This window comes from Dipodomys ordii, unplaced genomic scaffold, assembly GCF_000151885.1.
Source record: "Dipodomys ordii isolate 6190 unplaced genomic scaffold, Dord_2.0 Scaffold31, whole genome shotgun sequence".
Lineage (NCBI taxonomy): Eukaryota > Metazoa > Chordata > Mammalia > Rodentia > Heteromyidae > Dipodomys > Dipodomys ordii.
The window spans coordinates 10,009,958-10,023,709 of NW_012267247.1; the positions used below are offsets into that span (position 1 = coordinate 10,009,958).

Here is a 13,752-nt window from a genome sequence, read left to right on the forward strand (position 1 = left end):
AACTCTGGGCCTGGGCGCTGTCCCTCAGCTCTTCAGCTCAAGGCTAGTGCTCTACCACTTGAGCCACAGCGCCACTTCCAGCTTTTTTCTTTTTTTTTGCTTATGTGGTACTGAGGAATCAAACCCAGGGCCTCATGCATGCAAGGCAAGCACTCTACCGCTGAACCACCTTCCCAGCCCCCCATTCCAAGCAATTTGGATCAGACTTGACAAAGGGTTGGCAGAGGCGAGAATACACATCTCTCCTGCCCAGACTTCAGCAGCTGCTTGTTTTTTATCTCTTCAGTCAGGATGCTCTAAATGGTTTGTCTTGTGAATCCTAACTTAGACTGATTCATCCATTTTCTTTCTCTTGTTTTTTTTTTTTTTTTTCAGTTGTGGGTTTTGAACTCTGGGCCTAGGCACTGTCTCTCAGCTCTTCAGCTCAAGGCTAGCCTAACACTTGAGCCACAGCACCACTTCTGGCTTTTTCTACTTAGTGGTGCCAAGGAATCGAACCTTGGGCCTCATGCATGCAAGACAAGCACTCTACCACTGAGACACATTCCCAGCCCTTCTTTTTCTTTTTGCTGGTCCTGGGGCTTGAACTCAGGGCCTGGCCACTGTCCCTGAGCTTCTTTTACTCAAAGCTAGCACTCTACCACTTGAGCCACAGCACCACTTCCAGCTTTTTCTGTGTATGTGGTACTAAGGAATCAAATCTAGGGCTTCATTCATGCAAACCAAGCATTCTACCACTTAAGGCCTGGGTGTTGTCCCTGAGTTGTTTTGCCCAAAGCTAGCACTCTATCCCTTTGAGGCACAGCTCACTTCTAAGTTTCTAGTAGTTAATTGGAGAGAAGAGTCTCATGGTCTTTCCTGCCCAGGCTGGTTTTGAACCATGATCCTCAGATCTCAGCCTCAGGTAGCTAGGATTATAGCACCTGACAATTGACTGATTTTCTATGTTAAGGTCAAGGTTGCAGAAAACAGAACCAAGGGTATGCTGGATAGCCAGGGGCAACGTTAGGCCCAGGCACGGGGCTCTGCAGCTAGCACTTCCCCTTTGGATATGAATCTCAAACATCATAGCCTAGGACTGGCTCATGCTCCCCCATCTCTCCCAACAGAAAGGCCAGACTTCACAGATGCCATCATTCTCCGGAAAGGGGCCTCTGTGGAACACGTGGTAAGTGGAGACTTGTCCAGACTGGGGCTTTAGGGGCTCTGCAGGCTCCATTCTGCCTAGGACGCTCCTAGCTGGGCTGGAGTGGGCTCCCTCACCTGATTCTTGGACGCTGAGGTGGGCTGTGAAGCTAGATTAGATAGGCCAGGGTTAAGGTTATACCACGTCTTCCTAGCTGCATGTAGAGTCTCCATCCTTTGCTGGGCAGTTAGGATCATTGAATGATGACAAACATGTACGGTTCTCAGCTCACCTCTCTTGACAGTGGCTAGGCAACAAGGAGTTTGGTCTTGTCACCCCGTTCCCAGTCTGCTGTGCCCTGGTCACGGGGTCATGGACCATTCTGGTGTTCATCCAGTAGAGCTTGCTGTTTGATATTAGTTAAGTTTCTGCAACAGTGCTAGAGCTGAGATTTTGAGAGGCACTTGCCCCCATTCTGCCCTCTACCTTTTGCAGAGTTGACTAGGACTGAGAATTGCTACCTCCTATAGGGGGAGGAGCAAGGTTGCAGTTTGCTCCCTGCCACCTTTACAATACTTACAATACTGTCATTACCATGGCAACCAAGGGTCCACATTGTGTGGCAATTGCTGACTGCCTCCTCCAGAGTTTCATTCCATCTTCCAGGCTGTGCTTTTGCCCCATCCAGATGCACTGAAGGGAAAAGAGGTGGGATGTGTAGGGGGCCTTAGTCCACAGCTGGAGCCAGGGAGTGAGAGACTCCAAGCTGAGGTAGATGTCTTGAAAAACCACCCTGGCCCATCCAGGAGGAACATGTGCCAGGTTTTTCGGGCAAATCAGGTAGAAAATAGCTAACTAACTGTAGAAAGTTCTGACAGAGTGCCACAGCTCTTGACTACCTGGGAGTGGGAATGTCTGAAGCACTTACACAAGGGAAAAGGCACTTGGCAGTCCTCGACTTGTGGGAGGGCAGCTGACTGGCTCCAGCCCCAGGCTTGGGCTAGATTGTGCCAGGCCTCATCTCTCTGTCTGACTCTCCTCTCCACAGTGCCATCGCATCCACCGATCACTTGCCAGCCAGTTCAAGTATGCCTTGGTGTGGGTGAGTTCAGACGGGCCAGGTGGACAGCTAACCCAACAGTCCCGGCTTAGGCTCAGAGCTAGGTGTTCTCAAGCCTTTGTACAACTTCCCTGCTCTTTTATACGGGAACTCTGTGTATCTTCTTGGTGCATGTGCATGCATGAATGTTTGTATGTGTGTGCTGACCCAAGCTGGATTCAAGACTCCATACCTTCAAGAGCATGGAAGGAACACCCTGCTGTCTGCCCCTCCCCCAAGCTAGCAGTACTGGACCCCAATTTGACCCTGACCCCCAGCATAGGCCCAGTTCACCTCCTCCAGCCTTGGCCAGTTCAAGGCTGACGTGGCCATCTACCTCACCTTTGCTCAGGGCACCAGCACCAAGTACAGCCCACAGCGCGTGGGCCTGACCCACACCATGGAGCATGAAGATGTCATCCAGATTGTGAAGAAGTAGCAGCCCTACCCACCAGCCTCCTGCCTGCCCACCAGCCAGCCTAGCTTCTGATGGACCCACAGGGACACACCAAACCCGAACAGGAAAAATACAAATGCCCAGGAAGGAGGCTCTTAAGCCCACTGTTTCTAGAAGCCTCTTTAGTAGGCAGCTGATGCAGTGTTGGGGCTGAGGGGTGACCACTGGGCACTTGACTCTGTTGGGACATTTCCCACGAGCGTAATCCCCCTAATGGACTTCATAGGTGGGAGCCCACGGCCTGTATCCCTCACCAACATCCGTTGAATAGGGGGAACAAGTTAATCACCCACTCCCATCCAGGACCTAGAGCCAGTGGGCAGGCTCAGTGCCAGGGTGAGGAGCCTGGCTTGTCCGGGCTCCCAAGCTTCTGGCTACTGTTGGGGCACCTTGTTCCTTCAACTTCTCTGTACTGGGGAGAAGAGGTCCTAGGACAAAACCCCACAGGTCCTTCCCACCTGGGCTGCCCCATGGTGGAAATCAGAGCACAGCCAAGTGTCCTAAAGTGCCTCTCCCCTCAGACCTCCCAGGGCAGCCGCTGCCCTGCACAAACCAGGACCTTCGCCCTCCCCTCCCCCTAGGGGCATCTTTACCAGATATGGATGTTTCAGTTTGGACTGTTTCCTAGACCCCCTAATCCCTGCTCTCTTTTTTTTTGAAATAAAATCAATTCCTGTTGGACTGAGGGAACTTTTTTTTAATACCTTTATTGAGATTAAGTGATTACATAAATTTCACTGTATTGTGAGATAGTGATACTTAGCTAAAGTCACAAATACATTTTAACTTTCACAAGGCAATTTGTTATTATCATGGTCTATAAAGCTTATGAACTCTACAAACTTTGATATTACAACTATTTCTTCCAAATCAAATGATAGGTACATTTCTTTCTTTTGCTTAATATAAGCTGCTCCCTCTCTCTCATTCCCTCCTTCCCATCACTGCTCTTCAGTTGCTTAGTTCACTTTCATCAATGTCCAGTGCAGCTGATGGGCCGAACTGAGGGAACTTTCATAAATTTCCTAGACTGTCAGCAGGGATGAGTTCAGCAATGAACCTCACAGGAAGTGAGGAAGTCTAGGAGCTCAGGTGAGGGGGGCAGACCTAAGACTCCGTGGCAAAAAGGAGGCTGGGGTCTTCTGTGGCACAGGACAGGCCTAGGAAGGTTAGCAGTGACTGTGGGTACCCACATGGCCCCTCCCAAGGCCAGGCCCAGCCACTAGGGTAGGTGACCCCTCCAGAGTGGCTGGAGGCTCTTCCGTGAGTACAAAGTGGCCGGTGTATTCCCTGAGGCTCAGGCCTCCATGGAAAGGTCAAAGGTGCTGGCTTTGATCCCCGACAGCAGGGAAGGCTTCTTTGGGGAGATGTACCTTTGAGGTGGACAGCAGGGGATCTGTGCTACTGTTGCAGCCCAGCTGTTCAGGTTCCTTGTGCCTTTCCAGAGACAAAACAGGAATAATAGCCATCATTAATTATGCATGGGGCCCCAGGCGGTCAGCGTGGTGGGCTGGGCCTCCCTCCCACCGCAGTGCTTTTCTCCATGGCCAGCTGCACTGGGGCCAGACTCAGGACCCCCATTAGGCGGCATGCAGGTGGGGAGCAAGCCACTAGACCCAGGTAAGGGGATCCTGGGTCCTTGGGGGGAGAGGGTCTGTCACCGGTCCCCGAGTGGCGGAGAAGAAGGGGGCTACAGCAGAGCCAGAGCCTTGGCTTTACTGCCCATGAATCCTCATTCAGAACTCACTGTGTTCCTCTACAAAATGGGCATAATGCCATGCTGTCCCCTTGGCAGCACAGGAAGCCAAGCCAAGGTTTTGTTTGCCTTGGCTCCTTTCCTGACATCTTGTGGCCTGGCTGAAGGGAGGGTATTAGCCTGCGTGACAATCATCCAATCTGCATCTTCTAGGTAGGACCTTGCTCCAGGGAGAACCAGAAGGCATGGAGCTCTAGTTGTGGGGTCTAGGGTTGTTCTGCCCCCATACCCTACTGTCTAGGAAAGATGGGAGGCCTGGGGACCTCAGGCCGAGCTTAGATCCCAGGCTCTAGCCATGTGTTGTGTGAGCTGGCTTGTCTCCTGGGGTGCCACTGTGTAGCTTGGGGACAGCTCCCTGTGTCCTGTTCTGTCAACATCTGGTCAAATCCGGGGCCATATATCTAAGCCTGTATGTAAGAGGGGATTGCAATTGCACATTTAGGTTAGTGTGAAATGTCAGCTAACCATAACCCTTGGCTGGGGAAGCCCCTTAGATCCCCACAGTCTCTGAACTTGTGCCAGGGTGTAGCTTAGGACTTTGTTCCTGCCTGTCACTTTGTTCCCTCTACTGTGGCCACCACTGGAGGGAACCCTGCAGGCTCCCTCAGACCTGTTTCTAAGCAACAGGGCTGTAGCTAGTCCCAGACTCACACCTGGGACTGCAGCTATACAAGACTCAGGTGCATAGGCTGGGGGCAGGTAAGTGCTAGTGCTCTTGCCTAATAAGCCTAAGGTCCCAAGTTCAAATCCCAGTACAGAGGAGAAAAAAAGAAAAACCTACAAATGAGCCACAAGAAACAAACATCCACCTATATAGTCTGTGTCCCTTCATTCTCTAGTTCCCTCCTCTCAGAGTCCAGGGTTCCTCTCTTGAGAACCTTCCTTTGGTAAGAGCCCCATGTCTTCCTGAAGAACTGAGTGTCCTCAGGCTTTCCTGGAGCCTCCTGCCTACTCTTCCCTCCTTTGCTCTGCCCCAGTCATGGAGGGAGCCTTGAACCCCACGGCTCTTCTCTCTCCCATACCTGGATGAGTTCATCTGGTTTGTCAGCTGGTCTGTTATGATCATCCGGGCTGCCATGACAGAACACCAGACTAGGTTTTCCTCACAGTGCTGGACACCGCAAGGCCCATTTCACTGTGTGAACAGATCTGTCTCCAAAGGCTACCCTCACTCTTGGCTTCAGACAGCAACTTCCTGCTATGTCCTCTGTGGCTTTTCTCTGTGCACCTCCCTATCCCCCACAGGCAGAGAGCCCAAGACATCCCTCTGATACCTGCCTTTCTTGGTTGAGCTTCCCAGATCCCCCAACCCCAAGTTTTCTCACCTATCCAGACAGCCCTCTCCAACCTACCACTGAATGGGCTTCTCTGTTAAACAGCCTTCACTTAGAAGCCACGTTTTCTTGGCCTTGTCAGAGGTGGCTGGCTGAGACTCCTCTTCTCTCCCTGCTTCTTCCCTCTTTCTCTTTGTTCCTCTCCTCCCTCTCTTCCTCTTTTCTTCCCCTTCTCCTCCCTCCCACACAGGAATAGAGCCAGGACAGTCTCCTGCTCACTCTGTCCCTCTCCTAGGTAGTCCTCTACCACCTGCCTCCATCCTGTCTGACCTGAACATCTTCCCTCCAAGTTCCAGGCCTGGGAATAAATGCCTCCTTAGCCATGCCATGTTCTTACACTGTACCAGGGTGTGAGGAGGTCATGGGGTAGAGTGGAACCAGCCATAGTCTATCCACAGGTCACCCAGTGCCCCATACTGCAAGCTAAGAACTACATACTCAGGAAGAGCCATGAGGGTCAACTCATGATGCAGACAGTTAGCACCACCCACCTAGGAGCACAAGGAAGGGTTCCCCTAAGAGGGTGACCCTGAGCTGAAATCTGATCACATAGAAGAAACAAGAGCATTCCATAAAAATGAACAGCATGTGCAAAGTCCAGGAAAGCCTATGGCCAGTGAGTAGTGATAAGTATGGTGTGAAATGTGAAGCAGTTCGGATGGCAGCCAGAGGCCATTCCCATGAAGGATGTTGGGAGAGGATTCTGATCTCTATCCCTAAAATAGTGGAGAACCAGAAGAATGGCTCTGGACCTGTCGTGTGTGTGTGTGTGTGTGTGTGTGTGTGTGTGTGTGTGTGTGTGTGTGTGTGTGTGTGTGTGCTTCCGGTTTTCTGGTGGTTTATTGGGGATAGGAGTCTCACGGTCTTTCCTGCCCGGACTGGCTTTGAACCGCGATCCTCAGATCTCAGCCTCCTGAGTAGCTAGGATTACAGGCGTGAGCCACCAGCGCCCGGCTATGTGTGTGTGTGTTTTCTACCCACTCAAGCTGACTCAAGCTGGATAACCTTGAACGAGTCACTTCGCCTCTCTGGGTTTCCTTATCTGGAGAATGGCGCTAACACTTCTGCCCACCCTTCACAGGCCTGTCGAGAGAGTCCCAGGAGAGCTCTTCCAAAATGCTTGACTGGGGCCTCATTCTGGAAACGGGGTCCAGGACAGTGTAACCATCAGTATCTCTGGGCTCAGAAAGGCCAACTACTCTGTCCTTTGCTTCTCCTCAAGTCAGCAGCAACCACAGCTCAAAGAGAGGCAGGAGAGTGAAAGAATGAAAGAAGTTGATAAATCTTATGCAGGAGGACCACCCCTCCCAAAGGGCCCCCTCCCCAGAAAGTTACTCAACCATTCCTGTTTCCAGCCAGTCTCAACCCCTCCTGATGGTTGCCTGCAGTAGGTGTCATCACCTACATATGCTGGTATAGCCCCTCGATATGGCTGGTCCTGGAGAAAGAGGAGCAAGTAGAGGAGGGAGGAGAAGAGGCAGAGATGGAAGCAGAGATGAGAAGTGACGCTTTCCTTGCTCCATTGCTGTAGTCCGGGAAGGCACTGTCCCCATTTCACAGCTGAGCAAGCCAAGGCTCTGAAGCCACTCACCTTAAGTGGCAGAACCAGGAATGTGGCCTTGCCTATCTGGGGTCTCTATGCTGATCCTTTAGCCACCAAATAATGAATTTGGGAGCCTAAGGGCTAGATGGAAATTCAGCGAGCACCTAACATCAATTATCATGTGTCTTTTTTTTTTTTTTGTCGGTCGTGGGGCTTGACCTTGGGCCTGGGCGCTGTCCCTCAGCTCTTCAGCTCAAGGCGAGCGCTCTACCACTTGAGCTACAGCGCCACTTCCGGTTTTCTGGTGGTTTATTGGAGATAGGAGTCTCACGGTCTTTCCTGCACGGGCTGGCTTTGAACCGCGATCCTCAGATCTCAGCCTCCTGAGTAACTAGGATTACAGATTACAGGCGTGAGCCACCAGCGCCCGGCTTATCATGTGTCTTTAGTCACAGTGGATCCTGAATATTCTGCTTTGTGGGCAGAGGGAAGAAAAGGAGGAGAGAAGAGAGGATAAGGGGTGGGGGGGAAGGTAAAGGAAGAAGAAAAGGAAGATGAGGGTAAGAAGGGAAGAGAAGAAGGAAAGGAAGAGAGAATGGGGAACACAAACTGTTGATGGAGAAAGATGGGAGAAGATGGTTTTGAAGCTTCAAGTCCCTTGACTACCCCCTGTCCTGAGTTCTCTTCTCCTTATAGCCATAGTTCCTATTTTCTCACCCCACCCTGCTGGGTATGAAGCCTGGGCCTTGTATATGGTAGACAGATGCTCTACCCCTGAGCTTCACCTCCAGCCTAGAACCTTGTTGGGTAGGTTCTCAAAAGTAGTCTGACTGGCCAGAGCTAGACAGTTGGTACTTGGCCTTGGGTTAGGTATCCAACCTGCAGCCAGATAAGGACTATAACCTACCCAGACAGAGAAGGAATGGAGAAAATAGGCTAGGCTGGGACTTCAACAAGAAGCCATTGCAAGGTCTCTGCCTCTAGAATGGCTCCACAGCTCTCTCAGGTCTTTCTTCCTCCAGGTGAAAGGAGTCAGGGCACAGTCTGTCACTTCCAGTCTACAGATCAGAAAACCACAGCCCTGAGACAACAAAGTCAACTGCAGAGCTGAGAAGTGCCAAGCTGACCCAACTTCCATTTCTGTTCCTGTGCTTCCTATCCATCCCTCCCCCATGACCTGCTGAGATACCCCCGCCTTGCTCTGCTCTGTGAGTCAGCAGCCAGGCTCTCTCCAATGCATTATTTAGCTCTAGATAGGCCGTTAGCTCCTGTTACACTGGCTGCAGCCCTGCCCACCCTTCAGGTGACGTGGTGGGTGAGCACCCTACCTGGTCTCAGGAGATCTAGGCTCCACCTCAGTCTCAATGCAGGTGTCTGGAAGTCTAGCACAGGTGGTATTCCCTTTCTGGCTCAGTGCCTTCCTTTTACACTGTGGGGTCTAAGCACTTCCGCTGGGGGGAAGGGAGGCACAGGAGGGTCTGAGCAACATCAATAGTTATTGACACTGTGATTAACATCAGGATGCTCACTGGGCCTTACTGGCTTCTCCCACTGTCCTGTAAGCAACACCCACACATTTTCCACCACCACCAAGTGAGGGTGAAACCCAAGGCGGCTCTAGAGGAGATGAATTATGGATCTGCCCTGCCGGAATGTTGGCCTCGTCCCTCCCCAAGCCACTTCAGCCAGTCTCAGCTGCTCAGAGTCTGAGAAGGCCACGGATTCAGCTGCAGGCAAACCTGTGAACTGGCCCCAGCCCAGTAGAAGCAAGAGGCCACCATGCCGAAGGAAGAAGATGAAGAGAAGAAAGCCAAGAAAGGAAAGAAGGGGAAGAAGGCCCCAGAGCCGGAGAAGCCCAAACGGAGCCTGAAGGGCACATCTCGTCTATTCATGGGCTTCCGAGACCGCACACCCAAGATCTCCAAGAAGGGCCAGTTTCGGAGTGCATCAGCCTTCTTCTGGGGCCTCCACACCGGCCCCCAAAAGACCAAACGCAAGAAGAAGGCCCGCACTGTGCTTAAGTCCACTTCCAAGCTCATGACACAGATGCGCATGGGCAAGAAGAAGCGGGCGATGAAGGGCAAGAAGCCCTCCTTCATGGTCATCCGATTTCCAGGCCGGCGTGGCTATGGCCGCCTCCGGCCCCGGGCCCGGTCACTCAGCAAGGCATCCACGGCCATCAACTGGCTCACCAAGAAGTTTCTCCTCAAGAAGGCTGAAGAGTCGGGTAGCGAGCGAGCCACAGTAGATGCCTGGCTCCAGCGTTCAGGCTCTCACATGGGTTCTCAAAAGCTCCCCTTCCCATCAGGAGCAGAGATCCTGCGGCACGGAGGCCGGCTCCGCAGGTTTCCTCGCAGCCATAGCATCTATTCCTCTGGGGAACCCGTGGGCTTCTTGCCCTTTGAGGATGAGGCACCATTCCAGCACTCGGGCTCCCGCAAGTCACTGTACGGGCTTGAGGGCTTCCAGGACCTGGGCGAATACTACGATTACCATCGTGAGGGGGATGACTACTATGACCAGCAGTCACTGTACCACTATGAGGAGCAGGAGCCCTACCTGCATGGCTACGGCCCCTACAGCCCGGCCTGGCCACCCTATCACGACCACCACTATGGGTATCCACCTGAAGACCCCTACGACTACTACCACCCTGACTACTATGGTAGCTCCTTCTACCCCGGCTACGGCTATGGCTACGGCGATTATGAGCCCCCCTATGCACCCCCATCGAGATATTCATCTCCTTACAGCTACCATGACACATTTGAGGGTGAGGCCTACCCATACAACTACTACCTGGATCCCTATGTACCTTATGATCCACAGTACCCACCCTATGACTTGCCATATGATGCTCCCTACAACGCACCCTACTTCGATCCCTATGGGGTCCCCTACACCGTCCCCTATGCTGAAGGCATCTATGGTGGTGGAGATGACGCCATCTATCCTCCTGAAGCACCATATCTTTATCCAGAAGAGTCAGCCTTCATGTATCCCTGGGTGCCACCACCCATCCTATCACCCCACAATCCGTATGCCCACCCCATGGATGACATCACAGAGCTGGAAGAGCCGGAAGAGGCCAGTGGGGAGCGGCAGAGCACCTCCTTCCGTTTGCCCAGCGCTGCCTTCTTCGAGCAGCAAGGTATGGACAAGCCCGCCAGGTCCAAGCTGTCGCTCATCCGCAAGTTCCGCCTCTTCCCACGGCCTCAGGTGAAGCTATTTGGGAAGGAGAAACTGGATGTGCCCTTACCTCCCTCCCTGGACATTCCACTGCCCTTAGGAGACGCAGAGGAAGAGGAGGAAGAGGAGGAGATGCGCCGGGTGCCTACGGTGCCCTATGCCTATCCTTACTGGGGCTTCCTCTCACCACGCCAGCGAAACCTCCAACGAGCCCTGTCGGCCTTCGGTGCCCACCGCAACATGGGCTTAGGCCCTGAACTTAGCCACTCCCCACCCCGCCCAGCCACCTCATTGGCACGGTTTCTTAAAAAGACCCTGTCAGAAAAGAAGCCCATTCCTCGACTCAGAGGCAGTCAGAAGGCCCGAGCAGGAGGTCCTGCAGTCCGGGAGGCCGCCTACAAACGCTTTGGCTACAAGCTGGCTGGCATGGATCCCGACCGGCCCAACACGCCCATCGTGCTGAGACGGACGCAGCCACGAGCTTGCAACAACAACAACTCTCACCACCCGCCCTCGCCCAGGCCAACACGTCGGACCCTGGCCCACTGGAGTGCACTTGTCTCCCCTCCGCTGCCCAGACGAACCCCCAGCCCTGGCACACCACCGCCTGCCCCACCATTCTCTCCCACCCTCTCTGGGCTGCCCCGGCCAGTCTCTCCCTACGGGTCTCTTCGACGGCACCCCCCACCCTGGGCTGCACCATCTCATGTGCCCCTGACACCCCAGGCAAATTGGTGGGCCTTTGTGGAGCCTCCTCCCGTGAGACCAGAGGTGCCCCCTGACCTGCTTGCTTACCCTGCACCCCGGCCCTCATTCAGGGGTTCCCGCCGCCGCCGAAGGGCATCCTTTGGCTTCCCTGGGGCCTCCCCACTGGCATCTAGGAGGCGGGCCTGGACCCCCCTGCCCTCACCCCAGCCTTCACTGAGAAGCCTACCAGGCCCAGGCTACCGCTCACCCTTGGGGCCCCCGTCCCCTCAGCTGTCCCTCCGAAGGGGCCCCTTCCAGCCACCCTTCCCACCCCGTCCTCGACAGCCTCGATCACTGCGGGAGCCCCTGGTGCCACACCGATCCTCTGGACGCTCAGGCCCACCCCGCTCCCCAGTGCTAGGTTCTCCTCGGCCACCCTCACCACCCCCGATGCTGGCTCCCGGCCCCCGGCACCGGTCTCTCAACTTGCCCTCACGCCTCCCACACACGTGGCGGCACCTCAGCGAGCCGCCCACCCGGGCTGTGAAGCCACGAGTACGTGGGTCCTTCCACCCACCTGCCAGTGCCGGGTCCTGGAGAGCAGCCACAGGGCCCCGAGAACATCAGGAGAGCCAGCGTGAACAGGAGGATTCAGAGACACCCTGGACGGTGCCCCCACTGGCCCCCAGCTGGGATGTGGACATGCCTTCTACCCAGCGCCCATCCTCTCCCCGGCCAAGAGGTGTGGGCAGCCTTCGAGGCTTTGCTAGGCCACCTCCTGTGCCAGAAAACCCCTTCTTCCAGCACCTGGGCCCTGTGCTACCTCCCACTTCCCAGCCTGAGGATCCAGCCTCTGACTCGACCAGTGTCTTCCTGGGCAGACACCATGATCCAGGACCTGGACAGCTCAGCAAGTCAGCTGGCCCAATCTCTGAGAATCCTGAAGAAGAGGCCACACCTGGAGATCCTCAGACATCAGCAGAGCCAGAGCCAGAGACCCTAACACCTCCCAAGGATGCTCCCCAAGAGCAGAAGGTATTCAGGCGCAGCCTTTCATACCCACTGGCCACATGTGACCAGACAAGAGCCTTATGGCCTCCATGGCGTCGCTGGAAGACCCTGTCCAGAGCCCCAGCCCCCTTGGCACCCACTGGGGCCCCAGTGCCCCTGCCTAAGGCAAATGAACAACCCCAGGCTGGCCCTGCACGATTTGCTGTAGTTATGCCCCAGGTACGGGGTCTGAGTTCTTTCCAGAGAGTTGGGCCTGCAGCCCTTCAGCCTCCTGAACAGCCTGCCCAGGATCCTGAACACAACCTGGAGCCCCAAGCCTGGAGTTTGTGCCCTCCCCGCCGCTGGCTGCCAGCATATGCCCACCAGCACTGGCTACGAGTGCACACCCGTTCCCAGTCCCACCGCGTGAGCCTGGGAGCCACCTGCCTATCCCTCCGGGGCCCTTGGAAACAGGCTTCCTCCAAGAGCTGGCCGAACAAGGTATGGGGTGCAGGTCAATGGGAGGGTGTGGCAGTTCTGGCCTAGGAAACAGGGCTTGGAGGTACTCTGCAGAGCTGCTACCTGCATAAGCCTCAGTTCCCCATCTGCAAGGTGGTAGAACAGCTTGAACTGCCTGAGCCTCCTGAAGGAGTGCTAAATGAGAGGATTCCCAGGCAGTCCTTGGGCTGAAGGATTCTGGACTAGGTGAGAGTGGCAGCTCCAGTCTTCTTATTGCCAAGTAGAGAAACTGAGGCCCAGAGGACCCACAGTGGATGGTGGCTGAGCTAGGAATTCATCTGAGCCACCTATGAGGTACAGGCAGGAAGCCCATCTGAAAGATGCCCAGCCTGTGCCTGCCTGCCACGCACATGGAGGAATGCGAGCCTGACGCCGGATGGCCCTCGGAGGAGGCGGGTGGTCACCGGAGCCTCCCCGGGGACATCCAGAATAGGCGGGGCAAGCAGGCGGTGGGTGCTTCTCAGCCTCTGCAGACGGTGCCCCTGTGCAGCGGGCGGCCGGCCGGCCCGACAATGACAACTGGGGCAGCCTGGCTGCTAGGGGGGCCCTGGCCCCGGCGACGGGTGCCCCGCGCCGTGTGGGCTGCAGCGTTGCGGGAGAGGGGCGCAGGGCGCCCGGGGGTGAGGGGCAAGGATGCCTGGGCCCTCCTCACCCTGGAATACGTGAGTGGCTGAATTATTTAGGGTCTGCGGCCTCTGACGAGCACGTGGGCAGATGGGTGGGCCGAAGGCCAGGGCAGAAAGGGTGATACTTGTGCCCTACTTAACAGCCCAGGGATAGGCATGCAGCACTCAGGTCCTCCTGGTGTCCCCTTGCCTGCTCAGGGGAGGGTGTAGCTGGGATGAGAATGGTGCGTTGCACATGCACACACTCAGAGTTATGTAGCACCTCAAAAGGCCTCTGTGCCTAGAGATCCATGAGCATCCGCTACAGCCAAAGGTGGACAGCAAGGATGTGCCATGTTTGAGCACCTGCAGGTGTAATGTTTTTGCTTCCCTTCTGTGCATGCACATACCCATGTGCACAAAAACAGGCACTGTGGATAGCCTGCA

General features: G+C 54.9%; 2 protein-coding genes across 3 annotated transcripts in view; both read left to right on the plus strand.

Moving 5' to 3' along the window:
- Drg2 (developmentally regulated GTP binding protein 2) overlaps window positions 1–3,320 on the plus strand; it is a 16,773-nt gene extending 13,453 nt beyond the window's left edge. Inside the window, exons 11-13 of the mRNA XM_013016571.1 lie at window positions 1,110–1,168; window positions 2,175–2,228; window positions 2,578–3,320. Of these exons, the coding sequence (XP_012872025.1) occupies window positions 1,110–1,168; window positions 2,175–2,228; window positions 2,578–2,664 (200 nt within the window). The 3' untranslated portion in view covers window positions 2,665–3,320. The remainder of the gene's footprint in view (window positions 1–1,109; window positions 1,169–2,174; window positions 2,229–2,577) is intronic.
- Window positions 3,321–9,094: 5,774 nt separating this feature from the next.
- Window positions 9,095–13,752, plus strand: part of Myo15a (myosin XVA) — a 52,107-nt gene continuing 47,449 nt past the window's right edge. The window contains exon 1 of one of the 2 annotated variants that reach the window (XM_013016398.1): window positions 9,095–12,682. In XM_013016398.1, the coding sequence (XP_012871852.1) occupies window positions 9,095–12,682 (3,588 nt within the window). The remainder of the gene's footprint in view (window positions 12,683–13,752) is intronic. The other variant, XM_013016399.1, reaches the window with a different exon arrangement.